The 21,691-nt window shown below is 50.2% G+C and overlaps 1 protein-coding gene and 1 pseudogene across 3 annotated transcripts in view; one reads left to right on the top strand and one right to left on the bottom strand.

Annotated features, from left to right (window-relative positions):
• The first annotated feature begins 6,379 nt into the window (after nucleotides 1-6,379).
• Nucleotides 6,380-9,765, top strand: LOC101352327 (adaptin ear-binding coat-associated protein 1 pseudogene; annotated as a pseudogene).
• Nucleotides 9,766-10,057: 292 nt separating this feature from the next.
• The window catches only part of DCTN1 (dynactin subunit 1), a 31,717-nt gene continuing 20,083 nt past the window's right edge, over nucleotides 10,058-21,691 (bottom strand). For all 3 annotated transcript variants that reach the window (XM_023732540.1, XM_023732537.1, XM_023732535.1), the window contains 24 exons: nucleotides 20,380-20,571; nucleotides 19,824-20,021; nucleotides 19,461-19,665; nucleotides 19,306-19,384; nucleotides 19,020-19,179; nucleotides 18,803-18,907; nucleotides 18,408-18,599; nucleotides 18,205-18,321; nucleotides 17,832-17,984; nucleotides 17,089-17,249; nucleotides 16,800-16,968; nucleotides 16,475-16,543; nucleotides 16,197-16,259; nucleotides 15,935-16,084; nucleotides 15,616-15,777; nucleotides 15,404-15,535; nucleotides 15,085-15,210; nucleotides 14,727-14,869; nucleotides 14,265-14,431; nucleotides 12,203-12,336; nucleotides 11,898-12,090; nucleotides 11,553-11,632; nucleotides 10,926-11,015; nucleotides 10,058-10,479 (listed from right to left, as the gene is read on the bottom strand). In XM_023732540.1, the coding sequence (XP_023588308.1) occupies nucleotides 10,342-10,479; nucleotides 10,926-11,015; nucleotides 11,553-11,632; nucleotides 11,898-12,090; nucleotides 12,203-12,336; nucleotides 14,265-14,431; nucleotides 14,727-14,869; nucleotides 15,085-15,210; nucleotides 15,404-15,535; nucleotides 15,616-15,777; nucleotides 15,935-16,084; nucleotides 16,197-16,259; nucleotides 16,475-16,543; nucleotides 16,800-16,968; nucleotides 17,089-17,249; nucleotides 17,832-17,984; nucleotides 18,205-18,321; nucleotides 18,408-18,599; nucleotides 18,803-18,907; nucleotides 19,020-19,179; nucleotides 19,306-19,384; nucleotides 19,461-19,665; nucleotides 19,824-20,021; nucleotides 20,380-20,571 (3,378 nt within the window). In that variant the 3' untranslated portion in view covers nucleotides 10,058-10,341. The remainder of the gene's footprint in view (nucleotides 10,480-10,925; nucleotides 11,016-11,552; nucleotides 11,633-11,897; nucleotides 12,091-12,202; nucleotides 12,337-14,264; nucleotides 14,432-14,726; nucleotides 14,870-15,084; nucleotides 15,211-15,403; nucleotides 15,536-15,615; nucleotides 15,778-15,934; nucleotides 16,085-16,196; nucleotides 16,260-16,474; nucleotides 16,544-16,799; nucleotides 16,969-17,088; nucleotides 17,250-17,831; nucleotides 17,985-18,204; nucleotides 18,322-18,407; nucleotides 18,600-18,802; nucleotides 18,908-19,019; nucleotides 19,180-19,305; nucleotides 19,385-19,460; nucleotides 19,666-19,823; nucleotides 20,022-20,379; nucleotides 20,572-21,691) is intronic.

The following is a 21,691-nucleotide window of genomic DNA, read 5'->3' as shown; positions in this document are numbered from 1 at the left end:
ATTTTGTTCTGTAAGCCTTCATCTTAAGTGAGAATAACAGCACAATTGGAAGAGCGTAGTCAATGTCACTGAACTGTGTATGTAGAAATTTTTGAAATGGTGTATCTTTGGCTATGTGTATTTTCACCAAAATAAAAAATAAAGAAAGGTTGAGAATTCAGAGGGTTAATATGTTGTGGGGTTGTTAACCAATGTCATAAAACAACATGTGTACTACTGTTTCATGAGAAAGTATTTGTTCTGTAAGCCTTCACCTGAAGTACAACAAAATTTAAAAAAAAAAAACCAGCGGTGAGATATCATCTCACCCTAGCAATAATGGCAATGATCAAAAAAACAAAAAACAAATGCTGGCGAGGGTGTGGGGAGACTGGAGCTCTCACACACTGCTGGTGGGATTGTAAAATGGTACAACCACTATGGAAAACGATAAGGCATTTCCTTAAAAAGTTAGAAATAGAGATACAATATGATCCAGCAATCCCACTACCAGGTATATCCTAAAGAAATAAGAGCTGTGACATGAAAAGATATATGCACATCCATGTTCACTGCAGCACTATTCATAATAGCAAAACGTTGGAAACAATGTAAGTGCTCATCAACGGATGAGTGGATAAACAGACTATGGTATGTACACACAATGGAATAACATGCAACGTTAAAGAATAATGATGAATCCGCAAAACATCTCACAACATGGATGAATCTGGAGGACGTTATGCCGAGTGAAATAAGCAAATCACAACAGGAAAAATTTTGTATGAGACCACTATTATAAAAAGACAGAATTATTCTTTGATGGTTAAAAGGGATGGAAGGAGGAGGAAGGGTAAATCACCAACTAGACAGCAGACACGTATTAACTTGGGTGAAGGGAAAGGCAATACACAATATGGGGGATGTCAGCACAACATGACCAAGGCAAAGGAAGACACTGAGAGGTACACAAGAGTAAATGACAACAATGGCAAAAACTATTACATACACAATCCTGCAATAACAGTAATGTTGTCGTTAGATGCTGTTGAGTAGTTCAGACCCATCGTGACCCCATGTGCAACAGAATGAAATACTGCCTAATCCTGTGCCACCCTCACAATCGTTGTTACACTTGAGCCCAGAAGAACTAGATGATGCCCAGCTACCGCTATCGACTGCTCTGGTTGGGATCACAGTAGAAGGTCCTGGACAGAGTGGGAGAAAAATGTAGAACAAAATGCAAATTCATAAAAAAGACCAGACTTACTGATCTGATAGACACTGGTGGAACCCCTGAGACTATGGCCCTTAGACACCCTTCAAACCTGGAACTGAACCCACTCCCAGAGATCACCTTTCAGCCAAATAATAAACAGGCCTACAAAGTGAACAATAACACCCATGATGAAAGTGCTCCTCAGAATAATCAACCACATGAAAATAAAAGGGCAGCGTTTGCCCAAAACCAAAGTTCAGGAGGCAGGAAGGGGCAGGGAAGATGGGCAAATGGAAACGGGGAACCTGGGAAGGAAGTGGGTAGAGTGCTGTCAAATTGAGGGGATTACAACTAATGTCATGAAACAAAATGTGTACAAATTGTTGAATGGGAAACTAATTTTCTTTGTAAACTTTTACCCAAACCACAATAAAATGTTCAAAAAATAAAGAATATCTCTTTTGTCCCATTTAAAATGAATATTGCCCTTTTTATTTTTGAATTTGGAAATTTTTTTATTTAATCCTTTTATTTATAATATTTTTGTCATTTGTAGGTATAAAAATTCTCTTGAAAATAAAATATAGCCACACTTTTTACTCAGTCACATTAGTTGTGATCACTGGTTTGTTTCATATTACTCTTGCAATCCTGTTATGTCTTATTTCTTTTTCCCCTTTCTTGCCTTTTACAAGATAGATCAAGCTCTTCTTATTCCGTTTTCCCCTCTAGTATTTTCTACATACCATTTTTATTCCACTGGAGATTTCCCTTAAATAATTCTAACAAATATAAAACTTTATATATTTTTCATTAAAAGTTCTTTAACCTTCCTCACTCCCTCTGGTTTCTACCCACTCAGGTTTTGTTTCGTTTGGACATTTAGTTCATGATATTTTAGTTTTTTGTTTTCCTTTGATGCAGAAATTTGAGAGTGTCACCCTGGGCTGGTGCTGAAGCAGGGAACAGGCTTGTGAGCTGAGGATTCTTCCTGATGGAGGAAATGGGGTGGGGAGGCTGTGTCTTTGTGTCCAGAGTCCACTGGGAGTTGGCTAGAATAGTGCCTATTTCTCTGTCCAGCCCTAATGCCACATTAGCTATCACAAAGTACATTCCATATTTACTTTGAGAGCCTTTCTGACTTGCTGTAGGAGAGCAGTCATTCAACTGTTCTGTGTGAACCAAGGAAGAGGCAGGGAGGAGGGGTGAGGAGCACAGCCCTGAAGTCCCCCAATTACCAACTGCCACATGTCCTGCTGTTGATCCCTGGTCCCACTGTCTCCGAGCCTGGCGGTTTCCCACTCTACTTACTTCTTTTCCCTGTATTGAGATGCAGGTTTCCCAGCAAATGTGACATACGGTATCTAGCTGGTGGAATCCAGTTCACATCCACAACTCTAGTAGCAACAGATTCGGGGAAAGAAGGTTTTTGTCTTTCCAATCTCTCCAACTAGGAGGGTGAAAAGGAGATTAAGAGAGCAAATCCAAGAATCTACCACAGGGCTTCTAGCTCCTTACCAATTTAATACAGCTGCATTTGGTTTCCCAATTGACTATCGTGCACTTGTTCTATAGAACAGAACCCAAAGGTGGGAGGGTGAGGGGCATTGCTGACCCTAACTGTGCCCACCTCAGGGCATTCAGCCATGGTGAGGCCAACTCTGTTAGAGCATGGCAGTGCCATGAACTACCTGAAGGGAGTTGAGGGGGAGCAGCTGGACATCAAAGAAGTCTACTGTGCTCCTGTCTCTGTTTTCCAGCACTGCTTTGGAGTTTTTCTCATCCTCAAGTTTATATATATACTTATATTTTCTTCTAGTTCTTTTCTGGTTTTGTTTTTTATATTTAAATTTCAATGTATCTGGACTTTAATTTGGTGTATGGTGTAAGGTAAGAATCTAACTTTATTATTTTTCCCAAATGTTATGTCATCATTTGTTATTTATCCTTTACCCACTGGCTTGAAATGCTACCTTTATCATATGCCGAATGTTTCTGTGTGCCCGAGTCTGTTCTCAAACACCCTGACAGCACGCCCTGTGCTCAATCTCCTTTTCCCACCACCCGCTCAGCCCGCAGAAGACTGTGTTCCAATGTCTGTCCCCACAGTGTCACACACAGTTCTCATTATCAGACTCCTAATTACCAAAGTCAGTGGACACTTTTCAGTTCTCTTCTTGATGGACCTCTCTATTGCACGTGACATTGTTGACAATTCTTTCCTTCTTGAAACACTTGCCTCCCTTCTTCTTTTGGGGTTATTTTGTTGATGTGTTTGTTGCATTTTAGTATATTTTGGAACTGCTGGGTCATTGGGTATGTGCATCTTCATCTTTACTAAGTAATGTCACACTGTTTTCCAGAGTGGTTGTACCGGTTTACAACCCCCACCAGCAGTGTGAGTCTAACTGAATCATTTAAGGACAAGAGTTAGTAGATCTGGGATGTTCTGCTTCTCTGTTTCCTCTGGCATTTGCTCAGTTCCCCCTTTGTGCCCTCTCCCCACAGATCTCCTCCTCTCTCCCGTGAACTTGAGTCCTGCTGCTGGCCTCAGGCAACCCCACCACCATTACCATCCTCTCCTCCAACACAAACCAACTGAGAGCTTTAAAGACTTAACTTCCTAAAACCCTTGTTTTTGCATTTTATTCCCTATTCCAAAATCACCAGTGGCTTCCCAGTGCAATCAAGATAAAATCTGAACTCCTTAGACTGGCTCTGAAGGCCTTCCCCAACCCAGCTTCCTCATGCCTTCATGGCCTCACCTGCCCAAGGGGGCAGACTTGAGTCCAGCCAAGGGGACTGTAATGGATTAATTGTGTCCTCCAAAAATATGTGTTGAATTCCTGGCCCTTATACCTATGGATGTGCTCCTGTTTGTAAAAAGGGTTTTTTTTTTATGTTAATGAGGTCATCCCAGTGTAGAGTGGATGCTAAATCTAATCATGTCTGAGTTATAAAAGACCAGAATGTTACTGAACATTTTGATCAAAGATTCTATAGCAGAATTCTGATCAAAAGGGGGAAAACATGGAACAGAATTTCAAATTCTCATGAAATCCAGACTTTCTGGAGCAACAGAGGCTGGAAGAACCCCTGAAACTACTGTCCTGGGATAATCTTTAAACCTTAAACCAAAAATATCCCCTGAAATCTTCTTAAAACCAAACAATAGTTTCTCTTAACTAGTAAAGAATGTCTGCCTTGAGCATTATGCTCTTTTAAGATCTATCTGTATGGAATCAAATTGAAATATTAGATAGGAATCTTAGGGGACAGTGTTGTAGTTGTTGTTAGGTGCCATCAAGTTGGTTCTGACTCATAGTGACCCCATGTACCACAGAACAAAACACTGCCTGGTCCTGTGCCATTCTCAACAATCGTTGTTATGCCTGAGCCCATTGTTGCAGCCATTGTGTCAATCCTATCATTGAGGGTCTTCCTCTTTTTTGCTGACTCCATACTTTTACCAAGCATGATGTCCTTCTCCAGGGACTGATCCCTCCTGACAACTTGTCCAAAGCATGTAAGAAGTAATCTTGCCATCCTTGCTTCTAAGGAGCATTCTGGTTGTATTTCTTCCAAGACAGATTTGTCTATTCTTTTGGAAGTCCGTAGTATATTCAATATTCTTCGCCAACGCCACAATTCAAAGATGTTAATTCTTCTTCCATCTTCCTTATTCATTGTCCTTATTCATACATATGATGGGACTGAAAATACCATGGCTTGGGTCAGGTGCACCTTAGTCTTCAAGGTGATATCTTTGCTTTTCAACACTTTCAAGAGGTCTTTTGCAGCAGATTTGCCCAATGAAATGTGTCTTTTGATTTCCTGACTGCTGCTTCCAGGGGCATTGATTGTGGATCCAAGTAAAATGAAATCCTTGACAACTTCAATCTTTTCTGTTTATCATGATGTTGCTTATTGGTCCATTTGTGAGGATTTTTTGTTTTCTTTATGTTGAGGTGTAATCCAAACTGAAGGCTGTAGTCTTTGATCTTCATCAGTAAGTGCTTCAAGTCCTCCTCACTTTCAGCAAGCAAGGTTGTGTCATCTGCATAACGCAGGTTGCTAATAAGTCTTCCTCCAATCCTGATGCCCCGTTCTTCAGACAGTCCAACTTCTTGGATTATTTGCTCAGCATACATGGGGGAGGAACAACTCAGAAAAGCAGGGTCAGAATAGTTGCAGAACTTGAAGAATGTAATCAATGTTACTGAATTGTACATGTAGAAACTATTGAATTGGCGTATGTTTTGCTATGTATATGTATATTCCCAACAACAAATACAATAAATTCTACAACAACAAAAAGACCAGAAGAGAAACAGAGATGCACACAAGAGAGAAGACAGACACCATGTGAGGATCATCTACACTACAAGCCAGGAATAGCCAAGGAACCAAGGAATGCCTGGGGCTACCGACAGGGAAGGAATCAATATGGCTGAGACCATAATTTGGACTTTCTGCCTCCAGAACTGTTAGAAAATAAAGTCACCTGCTTTTGTTATTTATGTTACAGCAACACTAGGTAACTGAGACAGGGACCCATCCTGCTGGTGGGAGTGTAAAGCAGTACAGCACTGTTCCAAAGCAAGATAGTATTATTTCAAAAAGATGAAAATACACACACCCTATGACTCAGCAATTTCACTCCTATAAAAACTTTTGCATATGTGTACCTGGGTAGTGCAAACAGTTAACGCGCTCGGCTGCTAACCGAAAGATTAAAAGTTCTAGGTCACTCACAGGCAATTTACTCATGAAAAATATCAGCCATTGAAAACCTTATAGAGTACAGTTCTACTGTGACACACATGGGGTCGCCATGAGTCAGGGTCAACTCAGTGGCAACTGGTTACCAGGGAAGATGAAAAAGGATGTTTATATAGCATAATTTGTAGGTGCTTGAACCTGGAAGCAAACCTAATGTCCATCAAGAGCAGAATGGACAAGTAAATTCTGGCCTTAGCACCTTTGGTGACTCTGTCTCCCACTTGGCCCTGGGGGAGGGCGGGGCATGATACTTTTTCAGACAGTGTATCTTTATTTATAATAGGATCCCAAATACCTACTTCTTAAAATAGGAAATGAGCATTCTTCCTCCACTGAAAAGTGAATTTCCAATACCACTGTGTTAATATGCAGGAAAACATTGTCTAACAAGTTGTGGTCATGGCTTATCATTTTGTTAATGTAAGTGTTCTTTGTTGTTCTTTTTTTAAATTCACTTTTTGAAATTTGTATACAGTAAAATTCTTTTTTTTATGTTCAGTTCTATAGGTTTTAACAAATGCATACAGTCTTTTCTTTGTTTTCTTTTTCACACACACACAAAAAAAGATGGGTTAAAAAGCTATTTGTCTTGGATTTTGTTCACTGGGACTTTGGAAAACAGTTTGATTTCACAATTTGGCAGGCAAGTTGTGTTTACTCCATGATTTCAGATGTAGTGACAAAATTTAATTTCCACCTGTTGGTTTCTGATCAACTGCTTGAGTTGGCCTTGATTGCTGCCAGGATGACCAATCCCAGACTAGGATGACCAGGCCAGCCTCATTGGACTGGTCACCTCCAAACCACTTCAAAAGGGGAGACGGCATATATGAACCTCAAATATAAAATATCAAGGGAGCTCTTTGCTCAAGCACCAGTAGAACAATATCCTGGCATTGCTGAGACAGTGACAGACTTCAGCTTCTATTTTGTAAGCTGAATCCAGGATGGCACTAGGCATAGTGCTTTCCTTGTCACTGGCTTCATAAATTAGGGTGATGTCTTTAACTCTAATATCTTTTTACAAGATCACTTCAAGTGGGTAAAGCAGGTATCCAAGATACCCATAGAATCTCAGGAAATGGACACTCATCCCAAGTTGTACCTGGGCTTCAAGGGAGGACAGATCATCAAGTTGAGTAATGGGACCATTATGACCAAGAAGAGAGGTATTTGCAAGCCCAGGATCACAGGGACTGTGGACCTAAGTGTACTCATACTCCCATCTGGAGAAGTCACTATTCCTCTACCACTCTCTGCTTCTGCCATCAGCAATCACATAACCCCACCACCTATGCCAAATCTAACCATGGAGGCAGTGATGCAGGTATCTTTTTAAGCAGGGATTCGCCTGCTCCTTTCATGGCACCAGCACCAGCTCTGTGAGCAATAACTTGGGAGACTTTAGCACTGCATCTAGCTGTTCCAAACCTGGCACCACAGCCATCCTACTATGTACAGCACTGGCAGGACATCAGGACTGACTTGAAGCATGAAAGTGACCTTGAGGGTATCAATTTTCAAGAGAAGTTGGAAACTGCTTCCCTCCCCAGAAGTAAAATCTTTTTCGTAGCTTCCCCATGCCATTCAAGCTGGCTATGTCACTCCCCTTTGTGGTTACGTGCTGTGCAGCCAAGAGAGTGCCGCCTGCTCATTAACAAGGTGGGAAAGACGGGTCTTATCATACTTGTATGGAGCCCCGGTGGCGCAGTGGTTGAGCGTTTGGCTACTAACCAAAAGGTTGGCAGTTTGAATCCACCAGCCACTCCTTGGAAACCCTATGGGGCAGCTCTACTCTGTCCTGTAGGGTCGCTGTGAATTGGAATTGACTCAATGGCAATCGGTTTTCGGGTTTTTTTTTTGTATCATACTTGTGGCTGACTATTGCAGGGCTGAAAAGGTCAGTCTATTTGAGGAGGAAATGGTCTCTAGTATCTGTAAAATTCTTCTCCACTTTTCAAATTCCTCGACTTATTTCCTTGTGTGCTTCTGTGTGAAGTCCCATACAGCAGCAATTTCGGGGCGGGGCGGGGCGGGGGGGCACAGAATCCTTGCTACTTCCTTCTCCACTATGCCAAGTCTCTGAAAATGGACACACTGGCCTTAGTGTTAAGAGGGTTGTGTTGGTGACACCTCCACTGTTCTTTTCTGTTTGCTGAAAAGTGCAATATCTTTGACCAGCAGGTATGGCTTGGATGAAGGAAGTTCAAGGAGCTGTTCTAAGTTATAATCTAGAGAAGTGTTTATCTTCTCGAGGCTCCATCCAGTTGCTGCTTTTAAAGCAAGGCATTACTTTGTATTTGCCCCATATTTAACCTAAAGTCAAAGGATTTAGAGTTTTTAACCTGGACTGTGGGGCAGAGCAGTGTGAAAGCCCTTGGCTCTTGTTCAGTATCCATGTTGCTTTGCTGCCTGGGTATCTGCCTGGTCCCTTTCCATAAACATTTCTTTTTCAACCCATGGAGCTCTTCAGTAAAAAGCTGCTACTACATCTATCATCATTTATGAAGTTGGAGAGTCACAGCTTCAGCTATCTGACAGTTTCCCCAAAGTGAAGGCTTTGACACCAAGCACCCAGAGTAGCTCAAAAGCAGGTTGTTCTCCCACCACTTTCCTCTCCCTCTCCCCCACCTTTGCTCAGACAATGCTGCAGAGGGAGCTCCCCTTCTCAGATGAGCAGGCAGCATCTACTTGGTTTGTTGAGGAAGAAATGAGAGGGTAGAATTTCTTTCCTTAGCACCTATTTGGATGCCTACACTCTGGATAAAGGAAATCCTTATTTTATCTAGTTTCAAAACATATTCTCTCTCCTTGACTTCTGTCTTCTCACTTCCTAACTTTGGGTCCCCATTTTTTTTCATTACACTGCCCTCCCAGGCAGTTCTATTCTTGCAGGGCCGTGGTAGGACATCTTTAAATCCTAATGGAAAATCCTAAAAGGAAAATCCATATAATCACTAGTGACTAAGTACTGAGAGCCTATGTGCTCACTCCTCCTCCATGGTGTGTTCTTTGTATTCTGAAAACAATAATTATGTATGTACATAAAGCAAATGCTGTATGGGTACAATTACGGTCATTTAAAATGTGCGTATGGTGGGGGAGGAGGGAGATTTTAAGGCTCCTCTGCTGAGCTCCAGTTCCAAGCGGATCCAACTGCCAATGAGGCTCTCTCCCAGGCACCTCAAACTCATGTCCAAAATGGAAACTCACTGTTCTCTCAAACATAGCCATTTCCCTGTGCTTTTGGGGAGACAGAGATGGAAGATACCCTGAAAGAACTCTCAGTGTGTCTAAAAGGGGAGACAGATAAGCTAACAATTCCAATGGAAACAGATACTTCATGATATAAAGCAGTGCAGCAGGAGCATGTACTGAAGAGAAGAAAGCCTACTATGCGCCGGGCACTGTGCTCGATGCTGACACCTTGGTGCTGACACGCATTATCTCACTAAGCCTTCCCAACAACCTTGTAAGGTACTATTCCCATCTGCAGTTGAGAACAGACCAGAGGCGGGGGGGGGAGGAAACCGAAGCAGCTCCTCAGGTGAAACTAATTTATAGCAGGGTTTGGTAACAGCTTTTGTACCTTCTATCCCTTCTCATTGGTCTTCTGCTTTGGCTTTCCTGTGCTGTTTAGTAAAGGTTCTTTCTAAGGGGCCCCAGGTCTTGTGTGATGACTCTGGTCAGTGTGGCAGAAAGTCACTGGGGGTGGTGATCGCATCATGACCCGAGCTCCAAAAAGTGGACTGAAGAAGAGTGGTCAATCCAGGCAGCAGAGGTGAAGCTGGCAGAGGCGACACAGTCTCCAGCCCTCCTAACTCCACAAACGAACGTAGGCGCCTAGCCCTTGGGCTAGCCCTTTCCCCTTGCTCAGAGTCATTTGCTGCACATGATTTTAAGGGACACAGCATTCTACTGGCCAGTACAGAGAAGGGCTCTCAAATGTGACCCAGCCAAAGCTTTCTCAGCATCCCTTCTCCTCCACTCCGGCCCTGAGCCAGATGGCCCGAGTCCCACTCCCAACACCACACAGGAAGCACTGAAGCAGAAGTTGCTTTAATCAAAGGGTGAAGTCCTCAGTCAGGGGGACCTCACTCAACCTTTGGTGGTGGGGCCTCAGCCTGCCCCCCACATGCCCTGAGGCCCCTCAGGTAGGAGGGAGCAGCTGAACAGCAAATTCTGGCAGAAGCCAGGGAATGGGGGAACCTGGGATAGGAGCACTGCCAGGATGGGGTGAAGGTAAATGGGACAGGAACAGCTTGAGACACATAGTTCTACCTGGGGCTGGCTGAGGTGGCTGTGCACTGGGCAGAGTGGCACCAGGAGGGCTGAGAAGGGGACAGCAGGGGCCGAAGTGCTCAGGAGATGAGGCGGCTGTGAAGCTGGCACAGCTGCTCCTGGGTTAGCACCAGCCGGTGTCGCTGTCCAAGGCCAGCCGCACACGAGAAGGTCACTTTGCCCACGTAGACTGTGTCTTCCTGCTGCTCCTCCTTGGCCTGGGGGGATACGAGGGGAATAGGACCCCAGGTCAGGGAGCCACTCAAGCTATGGGCCACTGCTGGGGACTTTGGGCACTGAGGCCAAGGCAGTCCTGGGAGACTGTGGCTTTTGGGTTCCTAGGCTATGGTGACCACATTTTCCAATCAAAACTGGGGTATATAGTCTAACAAGAGAGTTTTCAGTATATAGTCTAACAAGAGAGTTTTGGGATTCTCTTGGTGTCAAGTCATGGAAGATGTTTAGATGCTAAAATATTGGAATTTCTAGAGGCATTGCACACATTTTTTAGTTATCTGCAAGTAAGACCTAGCCAATTAACTCAGGGTGTGCAGTTGTTGGGCCTGAGCCCCCAGGGGCCCCTTCAAATCTGTGGGGGAAGGCTGGGAGGAGCCACCTGAGCCCTCCATACTGTCCTATCCCCCTCCCGCATGCACTCTCTTACCCTGAGGAAGGCTGAGGAAGGGAAGGTGGCAAAGTCAGTGGGGACTGTGGCTCCAGGGCGCTGAGATACTGTCTCCCTGAAGACCTCATCCTGAGGGGAAGAGAGAACCAAGGGTTCATCAAGAGGACTCCCACAGCTAACACAATACTCTCCGATCTCAAAAAGCACAAACGCCAGGGGAGCAATGACTCATCCCTCTCTATCCCCACACTTTTGTTCTCACCTCCAACCCCAAAAACCAACCCAACATCCCTCCTTACTTTACAAATCCTTCTTACCCTTTAAGGCCCAACTCAGACTCCTCAGCCTTTGGGAAGCCATCCCCCCATCCCCCCAACAGTGATCTCGGCTCTGACAGAAGCTGCGGCCTACGCCACATACTCTACAATGACCCTATCTCATTTCGTTCGGTTGACGAGAACTTGTCTTCTGTTTGCGCCTAGACTGTGAGCTCCCAAGGCAGGAATGCTGCCTTCCCTTCCACCTCCTCCCCAACGTGTCCGCTAGCACAGGGCTGGGCCCAGAGAATCCTGGAAGTGCCTGTGGAAACAACTGTGCTAAGGGCTCCACCAGGGAGTGCTCCACAGCCCGCTCTGTAGGGCCAGGAAGCGCAGGGTCTGAGCTGACCTTGAGCTTCTCGATGGTGTCGCTCAGGGACTTGAGCTGAGCCACCTGCTCCAGGAGCTGGGCCGACGGGCTCTTGGCAGCTGTTAGGAGGGGAAGGCTGGTGAGGCCCACCAAGGCTGAGGCAGGCAGCTAAATGGGATTAAGGGTCAGGAGTGCAGGTCCTGGGCCCTCTCTGGGAGGAGCACTTCAGAGAGAGTAGGTGACTCAAGCAAACTCAACACTGAGGCCAAAGAACACTGCAGAAAGAGCTTCTATGGTGTGGGGACTGTGTGGGTAGGGGCTAAAGCCTGGAGTGGGCAGAGGGACGGGGTGTGTTATTTATCTCAGAAGCTAGCGGGTCCCTACCGGGGCTGCTGCGAGTGATGTCTACCACGTGGGTGTGCGTGCTCAGCTGATTCAACGTCTCCAGCAGCTGGCTAGTCTTATGATACAATGCTCCAGCTGCTACATCACTGCCAGGGCCCTCGCGAGATGGGAGTGACACCTTTGCCACATGCAGAGGGGGTAGGGCTGACAAGGCTGCCTTCATCTGGGCTCCCTGTTAGGGAGAAAAGAGGGGTGGTGACAGAAGTGATAGAAGGCCCCTGCCATCTGTCTCCAACGGGCAGGTATGCTCAGCTCCCATCCCACCCGCCCTGTGGCCCCCTCACCTTGAGGATGCTGTTCTCATGCTGGAGCTGGGAGATGTGCAGCCTCATGGCAGAGATTTGCTGAAGCAGCAGTGGTGAGTCCTTCACTAGCTCCGGGCCTGCCACAGAGCCCAGAGGCTGCCCAGGGGGTCCTGCTGTAGGAGCCACAACCACTGTCATCAGCCCCGATGGAGAGGGTCAAAGGTGGGCCCCGCCATGGTTCCTCCCCTCTCCTCAGCCTCCCCTCCAATACTAAGTTCCTCCACCTCCAGGCGTGGTCACTCTCCCGCCCTGATTCCCAGCAGCCCTGGCAACCACAGCCAGGGTGGGTCTCTACCTCGCTGCTGTTCTTCTGTGCTCAAGAGAGACCATGGGAAAGCAGGGAGAGAGGAGAGAGGAGTTAGGTCATTTAGGGGGAAGGGGAACACACCAGAGGAATCCTGGATGCCATCCACAGGAAAACCCTTTCAGGATCATCACACCACCTTCTCTAATGAGACCCTTTCCCTGCACTCACATTTAGGGGAGAGCAGATACGGGTGAAAAACAGGAAGAGGCGTGAGGCCAAGAGACTGGGAGAACTGTGGAGAATACTGGCAGCTGGGTGTGTGCGCTGGAGAAAGCACGCAGGCCTGAGGCTGCTCCCGCCTCCCTGCCTCACACTCCATCTCCAAGAAGGGCATGGACGGCTCCAGAGAACCTAACCTGTCTGCACCTTCAGTGTTCACCACCGGCGAAGTTTAAGTTGAGGATGCAGATGCATTCCCTTGCCCTCAGGTTTCCCACTGCCCTGAGGCCAAAGGCCTCAAAGTTCCGTATATTCAGAACCAGTGTTTACAGCCTGTGCTAAAACAATAGAATGTGGTGATTCTGGAGACTGCCCTGAGGAACACCGAGCTGTCTGTACCTCGGGAGCCTAAAGCCAAGGTACTCGGTCACCTCCTGAGATCAGGGGGCTTTACTGAGAACAAGAGCCCAAGTGAGGACAGCTGACCAGACACAGGAGCAACAGGGCCAGTCTAGACACCTTGAGGGTTTCATTCCAGGGCAAGGAGTTTGTCTTCTGGAAGTGGGAAGGGGAAGTAAGAAACGGAAGAGAACAAAAAACAAACTACAGGGCACATGAGAACCAAGTAGGCAGTGGTCACCTCTGTGGTCAAGAAAACTAGGGAGACTGAGCCCTAAAGCCAGAAAAGCTCCTGGCAAGGAATCCTGACCACACTGGGCACAGGCAGAAGTCAGGGCACAAGCCCCACATGAAACTGGGAGAATTCAGCATGGAGAGGGTCAGGGTTCCTGGGCCTATAACCTAAAGCCCAGACTGAACAAAGCTGCTCTCCTCCAGAGACCAGGTGCTTCAACGCAGGGAGGGCAAGAGGATGGGGGTACCCACAGTTTAAAGGAGGTGCTATAAGAGCAGGGAGAGCAGAGGATGGGGGTACCCACAGCTCACGGGAGGTGCTATAAGTGCAGGGAGAGCAGAGGATGGGGGTACCCACAGCTCACGGGAGGTGCTATAAGCACAGGGAGAGCAGAGGATGGGAGTACCCACAGCTTAGGGGAGGTGCTATAAGCGCAGGGAGAGCAGAGGCTGGGGGTACCCACAGCTTAGGCGAAGTGCTTTAAGCGCAGGGAGAACTAGAGGATGGGGGTACCCACAGCTTAGGGGAAGTGCCATAAGTGCAGGGAGAGGTAGAGGATGGGGGTACCCACAGCTCAGGGGAAGCCACGTGAATTCCGTGGGGAAAATGCAGAGGCTGAGCAGAGCAGCAATCATGAACAGGTGTCAGGCAAGGTGGGTGCCCCAGCAGAGGGAGTCCAGCTGCTAACCCTTTGGGATATCTAACCAGGGTCTCACTTTGTCATTATTCTGAGCTTCTTGACAACCTGGTAACGCCCTGCTGTGGTCAGAGTGCGAGGGTGAGACATGGTGAAAGCTGGCACAAAGTGACTGACAATGAGCAAGCACATTCCTGGTGAACGTCCGGGGCGCAGCGAGAGGGGGCAGAAGTCAAATGGAGGCCATGATAGGAGGGCCATTCACTCTGCTCTGGGCCAGTGCTGCCTGGCCCTCTGTACTCACCACCAGCGACGCCAGAAACAAGGGTGGCAATGCCCGAGGGAGGGGGCCCCCGGAGCCCCTCGATGGTACGCTTGGATTGGCTGTTTAGCCGCTGCTTTAGCTCTGCCTTCTCTGCCTCCAGCTGGTCGATGTCAGCCTGGAGAGCATCCATCGTCTCTTCAAACTCTCTGTGAAGAGAACCTGGGCTTCGTCAGGGTTCCCCTCCCCAAAGTTCCACCCCTACTTTTCAGAGGCCAGTCCTGAGAGGTCCATGCAACAGCCCTGCTGGGGAGGAGGCAAGGGCTGCATGGGCTTAAGTGGGGCGGGGGCACAATGGGGTTGGCAGTGGGAAAGGACAAAAGAGTCTGCTCCCCTGGGGGGGAGTCTCGATGCGGGAGGGCCTGGGCAGGGGCTGGGTTAGGAGGCAGAGAGCCTCAGCGGCAGGGAGAGTTGGGTAGCCTGGCCCCGGGGAAGGCGCCTGACTTCTCCTTCTTCCGCAGCAGCGCCTGCGTCTCCTCCAGCCGAGTCTGGACCTTCTCAATCCGCTCGTCTGCATCTTTGGCAGCACTGTCCAGCTTCCTCTCCAGGAGGCTGAGCCGCACGTTGGCCTCACTCAGTTCTTCTCCCTGGATGAGGGCAGACGGCTTCTAGTTCCCTCACGTCCTCCCACGGCACAGGGGATCGAAGATCTCCAAGAGCTCCCCTAGAGCTCCCACGACCACATGCCCCACCACTCCTCTCACTCCCCGACCCCATCGCAGTCCCATCTGCAATGCTCATTGCTGCCTGTATCCCACCATACTTCCTGGCCTCCCAGATCCTGGGCCTCCCCTCCCCTCACCTTGATCTTGAGTGACTTCTTCAACTCCTTGATAACCGTCTCTCGATCTTCGAGCTTCAAGCCCAGGCCTTCAGCATCCATGATCTCGGCACGAAGGGCGGCGGCCCGCAGCTCAACCGGGGGAGGCTGTGTTGGGGTGGGGCAGAGGGGGGGGTTGGGGAGAGGAGATCACCAATGTGCTCCTTTCCAGAGAGATGTGGTCATAGGGAAAATCTTTTTCTTGCCTCCTGGGCAGGACCGTGCTATCCAGATTCTTCCCTCCTACCTCCCAGCGGTCCCACAATCAGCAGCAGGTCTGCTCCTGGGGCTCCCCACCCACCTTGCTGGGGGGCCGCTCTGCATCGTACTCCCCCTCCTGCATGGCTGTGGCCAGCTTGTTCATGGTACTGATGAGGATGGTGCACGACTGGCGCAGGCACTCATAGGGGCTGCTGGACGAGGTCCCGTAGATCTGCAGAACCAAAGGCCGTAGTGAAAGCCCCACACCAGCCACCTGACTCCCCTCACTTCTGCCCAGCCATCCAGGCCCACCTGCTCGTTTGCTTTGAAAGCCAGCTCCTCCAGGGCAGCTACAGGCAGCCCCTCGTTCTCCGCCAGCGGGGCAATGAGCTGGGCGGCAGCGGCTGCCACCTCCTGCAGCACGGCCACCACCCACGTCAGGTGTTTCCTACAGTCTAGGAGCGTGTCAGATACCTGTGGCAACAGGCCAGAGTCAGGAGACCACCCTGGGGCCAGCACCCCAGCTCCCAGTTACCCCAAAACCATTCTTGGTCCCTGACCAGATCCTGACATGCTAGGCCCCTCCTGGTTCCACCCAGCTTCCCTCCCTTCCTCGCCTGCAGCCCTAAACCTGTGCTCCAAAGGCCAGAGCAGCTGGGATCCCAGGAGCATCCGTCCCCGGCATTCGCCTTCGGATCTTCTTACAGAACTGGCGGATGTCACTGCACGATGTTTCCAGGTCCCGGAGCAGCAGGGCGATATCTGAAGCCTCCTGCCCACCCTATGCAGGGAATAGGAAATGGTGGGGGAACCAAGTCAGCATTAAGGCCGGGGGTGACAAGGTGGGGTCTAGAAAAGAAAGGACATTCAAACAGATCTAGATGTGCTCTCACTTGCAAAAAGGCACGCAGCCGTCCCACCTCCACGCTCATGCAGTCTAGGGCACTCTGGGTGAACTGTGAGGACAGAAGCATGTGGTCATCAGCCCCCATCACAGGCCGCTCGGCCCCATCTTCATGTCTTAGAAGTCCCCCACCCTCTGCAGGCCCTATCAGAGCAGGTTCTTTGGCTCCCCAGATCTGGCCTTGGTGGGCCTGCCCTGGGCTTGTGTGCTAGCCTTTTGGGGGCCTGATCTCTACAGGGGGCTCAACCCTTGGCCCAGACACTTCACCTTAATGTGGTCAGCCAGCTGCATGGTACAGTCCTCAGGCTGTTCGGCAAGGTGGATGCTATACAGATGCTGAGGAGGATGACAAAGAAACAGCCTTTAGGTGGTGGGAGGAGAGCTCTTCCCAAACTACAGTTTGAGCCCAGTCAGCACAGGATTTCAGAGGTGCGAGAGAATGTGAGGCCCCCGAGCAACTATGTCATGAGGCAAGATCACCTAAGAGCACACCAAGCCCCAAGCAGCCAGTCTGGGGCACAAACTTGGATGCACTGGCACTAGCCCCCACCAGGGGCTCCCTCCTGCCCCCGCCTGAATTCCTGCCCCAGACCTGGTAGTACTTGATGGCCTTGGTGAGAGGCTCCACATTGACAGTCTCGTCCAGCTGATCCTTGTGCAGCAGCTCAATGAGGAAATCCAAGGAGCGCTCGTGGGCACTCATCTCAGGGTACAGGCTGCCCACCTTCTTATACACGTCCACACCGCACTGACAGAGGGCACTGGAGGCGGAGAAGGGCTCTGTAAGGCCACGGTCAGCCTAGGCCCAGAGCCTGCCAGGCAATCTCAGTTCCAGTCCATCTGAGACCCACAGCCCTGGTGTGGGGGTCGGGGTCACTCACTGCTCGTAGCGGTGCAGTGTGGCCTGCAGCAGGCTCAGCGAGTACACCAGCCCAGCAGCAAAGCTGAGCTGCTCCCCTGCAGCTCCTCGCAGTCCGGGCCGCTCTGAACACTTTTCACTTAGTTCAAACTTCTCTTGGGCCTGTTTCCGGATCAGCTCTGCCTGTGGGAAGAAGCAACAGGGACCTGGGACTCAGAGCAGAGGCATGGGGAGCACAGACTCAGAAACAGGACACAGAGCCTAACAACTGGGCGAGGGACATGGACACGAGGAGAAAGACAGAAACAGCTCCTGGATGGGAAGGGAGTCTCACACTGGGAAAGGGTAATTGTGTGATTATTGGAGGTCATGAGGATTTAGGACGTGGGAATGAAAGGGTCCTGTGAGCAGCTGTTCCTATTATCCCCTCCATGTAGAATGCTATCCTGTCAATCATTCCCCCTGGTTAACTCCTAGTCACCTTCTGGGTCTCAATTCAAATGTTATTTCTGCAGTGACCCTCCCTCCCAATCTAAGTTAGATCCTCAACTGTGCTCCCTCAAAGAAACTGCCTCTTTCAGGACACACGGTTTGTAATATAAATTAAATTCACTGATGGCTTCGTTGGCTATGTGTTCCTCCACTACATCCTAAACTCTCTGCAGGCAGGGAACACTGAACCACTGCCTTCCATCAGCATCCTCCATGCCTGGTTCACAATAAGCTCAGTAGATTTCTCTTGAACTTGTGATTGTTTGACCGTACCTTGCAAATGAGACGGGGCATGAGCAGCAGCACCAGGACACAGTCATGGTCCCCACCTGGCCGAAGGAAGCTGTCGGGCATGAAGGCTGTCAGCAGGGACATGTGACGGTTGGCCTGGGCCACCTCCATCTGCCTCAACTCCATCTCAATTGCCTGTGAGGTGCAGAGGGAGCAGGACTCTCAGCCAGGGTGGAGAAAGCCCTAGAACCGCCAGACTTTGCTCCACCAGGTCCCTTGCTTCTGGGACAAGCCCAGGCAGGAGTCTTCCAAACCACTACACAAAGCACCTCCTCCCTGAGCGATCTGAAGCCCAGAACCCCACACCAGGTGGGCTCCCCAGCACTGCCCCCTCAGGCCCACCCACTCTCCCAACCTTAGCATGGGCCTTAGTCTCAGCAAACTTGATTTTGAAGTCAAAAGTCTCCGGAGGTGGCTGCTGCTGCCTTTCCACAGATGCTTCCTGCTGATTTGTCAGCTCCCGATTCACATCCTGGGAGCAGAGACGAGCAGTGAGGCAAAGCTGGGTCACAAGCGAGCCCTGGGGTGATCATTGGATAGCACAGGGTGGGCAGGCACCTGTAGGTGGGCGGTCAGCTGGCGGTACTTCTTGATGGTTTGCTGGTAGTCTGCAACTGTCTCCTGGGCTGCCTCCACACGCTTCTGGGCCTCACGTACCCGGGCACCTGCCATGTCCAGCTGCTCCCGCAGCTCCAGTTCTGTCTCACGCGCGTTCTCCTGCAGCTCATCGTTCATCTCGTTCATCGCTTCCTGGGAGGCCACAAGGTAGTTTGGGGCAAAGGAAAGGTACGGTCTGGGTGGCAAGACCAGGTGGGTCCACTTAACCACAGCCCCTGCTCAAATGTCAGGGGTCATATGTCAGTCTGTCCCTCAGCAGGTCCCTTCCAAATACTTTCCCTTCTAATGTGGGAAATCTAGACACCCTCCATCACGGTCTGAAGTGCTTCTCTTACCAAGTCCCCCACGGTCTCTCTCAACTCCCGCACTTTCTCTTCCAGATTCAGGTTCCGGTCCGTCAGCATCTCCACCATCTCCTCAGCTCCCAAAGCAGCATCCACCTGCGTTACAGGAAGGGAACAAGGGGAAGGGCTGCTGAAAGGTGCCCAGGAGAGGAGGCATCACGGACAGTCATGTGGGAGAACTCTGGGCCAGGGGCTGGGCTCCCCACACCTGCTCCTTGAGCTCATCGATGGTGCTCTCTGCCTGGCTCAGCTCCTCCTGCAGACGCTCCCGCTGTTGCCTCACAACTTCCAACTCTTGGTTCTTCTTTTCCATGAGTTTCTGGAGCTTCACATGCTCCTGCTTCTCTGAGGAAGAAAGATCCCGCATCCTGCAGGGAGGTAGCAGAGAGAAGGGGAAGAGCGTGTGTCACACTCATTGGGTGATGATGGTGCTCTAACACATTTGGAGACAAGGAGAGTGAGCTCCACAGCCAAGCAGTGGAGCAGGGCCCTACCTCACCAGGGCATCCTTTAGGCGGGCATTCTGCTCCTCGAGCTGCTTGAGCTGGTAACTGGATGCAGCCCCATCTGAGCCTAGGGAAGACCATTAACACTTTCAGACACGGTCTTGACCCTACCATTTGGCCCCCAGTGGCTCCTGGCCCCTTACCCTTCTCTTCAATCTCAGCCTTGAGGATCTCCAAGTCAGTGGTGAGCTCATCCACGCGCTCCTTCAGTGCCTCCACCTCCTGCTGCAAGGACTCAGCCCGCTCTTCAGCCATCTCCTTGTCCAGAGTGGCCATCTCGATGGCGTCAGCAGTGTCAGCCATCTCCTCCATGTAGCGTTCCTTTGCCTCCAGTGCCTCCTTGGCTTCCTGAAGAATGGGGTGAAGGTCAGTGGGGGCACACGCACAGAGCTGCCCCCTGCCACCCTTCCTCACAGACGTTCCAGGCTCCAGCTCCAGTCTAGTTTCTGGTACACCTCCCCGGTCCCTCAGCCTCACCAATCACCCCCCTTCATCCCAAACCCCACCTTCCGCGCCTCCTTGAGGCGCCGCTGCAGGTCCGCCTGCTGCTCCTGCATTTTGCTCTTCCATTCCTGCACCTGCTCCAGCTGAATCTTGTGTTTCTCCAGCTCTTTCAGTTTTGCCTTGTCTTCTGCCCGTTTCAGACGCAGGGTCTCCAGCTTCTCCTCCAGGTCCCGCACCTGGGCCCGCAGCCCCTCCTCCTCCTGTGAAAGAGAGGCCCCTCTGTCTGTGCACAGCCTAGCCACCCTCCCCACCAAGGCTGAGCTGGAGCACAGAGGACAGGAATGTGTGCAAATGCCACCCCAGTCCCAGGGTCAAAAGTAAGTGGCATACAAACATCTGAGAGGAAACCACGGCACAGAAAGTAGGGGAAAGTGTGGAAAATGGGCAGGAGAGGAGAGAGTAACACAGTCAGTGGCAGGACACCCACATGCTAGGTCCCCACCCTTCCTGGTCCAAGTTCTGGGTCTCCCCTAAGCCCAGAAAATTTCTAAGACTCAGCCAGGGATCATAGGTCCCTTTGTGTCTCAGTTGTCCCTTACCCCCAATCCCAGTCCTTACCTTGGAGGGGGAAAGAAGTGGGGGGGCTGCTCCAGGAGAGGTGAGGGCCGGTGTGGGGATGATGGGTGCTGCCAGTGGAGTCTGAGCTGGGGTGCTGGGCTCACTGCTGCTCAGCTCACCTGCAGATGCTGAGCCAGAGGGGCCCAGGGAGCTACTGGCCCCAGCCACTCCAGTGCTAGCTGGGCGAGTGGGCTATTCAGAGAAGTCAGGGCAGACCAGAAAGAGTATGAGGGATGCGGGTGGGGAAAGGGAGGAGGAGAGAACATAAGAATATGGCAAGAGAAGAAAATAGAGAAGGGGAAAGGCAGAAAGACAGTACCAAAGCAAAATGAGAACAGAGAAACAGAGTGAAGGGGAGGACACAGAGTCAGTGAGATAGTGACAAAGGATGGGGAGGAGGGAGGGAGGACAGGGAGGCAGAGGAAAGAGGGAGGAAGGGGTGGGGGGGAAGACAGAGATGATGAGGCTCTCCTTTTGGCACGGACCCCATATTCCTCCCAACTCTGGCACTACCCTCTCAGAGCAGAATCAGTCTCTTACTCCCCAGAACTCCCCTTCCTGACCCACTTGTGATCACTGTAGCAATTTCTTAATACCCACCGTCCCATCTTGTTGTGGGCCTGTGCCCTCCTCCCACAGAGAAAAAAGTGCCTCAATGTCATTCCCAGAGAGAAAGAATAGAGTTTGTTCTCCAGCTGTCAGTTCCCAGAGAAGGCTGAGCTAAAAGCGACTGTGGGGAGTGGTCAAGCTCTCTACCCCTGCTGGGCCCTTCCTTACTCTTTGGGAGTCAAGTTTAATCTCCCTCATGCAGTTCATTTCAGGAGACCCCATGGATAAAAAGGCCAGCGTGATAGTTGCAGCCCTCCTTCCTAGACCCCACTTTGAAAGTCCCCTGCCTTTTCCTTCCAAGGCTCAAAGCTCCCCTTTCCCTATCACAAACAATGGCCATCAGAAGTGCCACCTGCAAGGTCAGTACAGCCAACCCTTCTGTCACCTCCTTCCCCCAAGACAAAGGTGCTCTCATCAGGCAAAGCACTCCAGGGGTTCTAGTGGCTAGACCCCTGTGGGGCTGGGATGGGTGGCAGACAGGCCTGCCGAGTGCTCTCTCTGGCAGTGCTGAGCCCTAAAGCTCTCCCGGGGGTGACGCCCAGACACCATGCGCTATCCACAGACACCCCCTCCACCCGTCTTACACAGACACAGCCAACTCCTCATTCCCTGACATTTACGCTGCCAGATTCTTCTTCACTTCTCTTCCTCCCCACAAAACTGGTCAAAGTTCCCTTTCTCAAGAAAGCCTGCTTTGGTTAAT

Source organism: Trichechus manatus, unplaced genomic scaffold (assembly GCF_000243295.1).
Source record: "Trichechus manatus latirostris isolate Lorelei unplaced genomic scaffold, TriManLat1.0 scaffold00004, whole genome shotgun sequence".
In the NCBI taxonomy this organism is placed as follows: Eukaryota; Metazoa; Chordata; class Mammalia; order Sirenia; family Trichechidae; genus Trichechus; species Trichechus manatus.
Note: the sequence above shows the minus strand (reverse complement) of the source record. Positions and strands in the feature narration are given on the sequence as shown.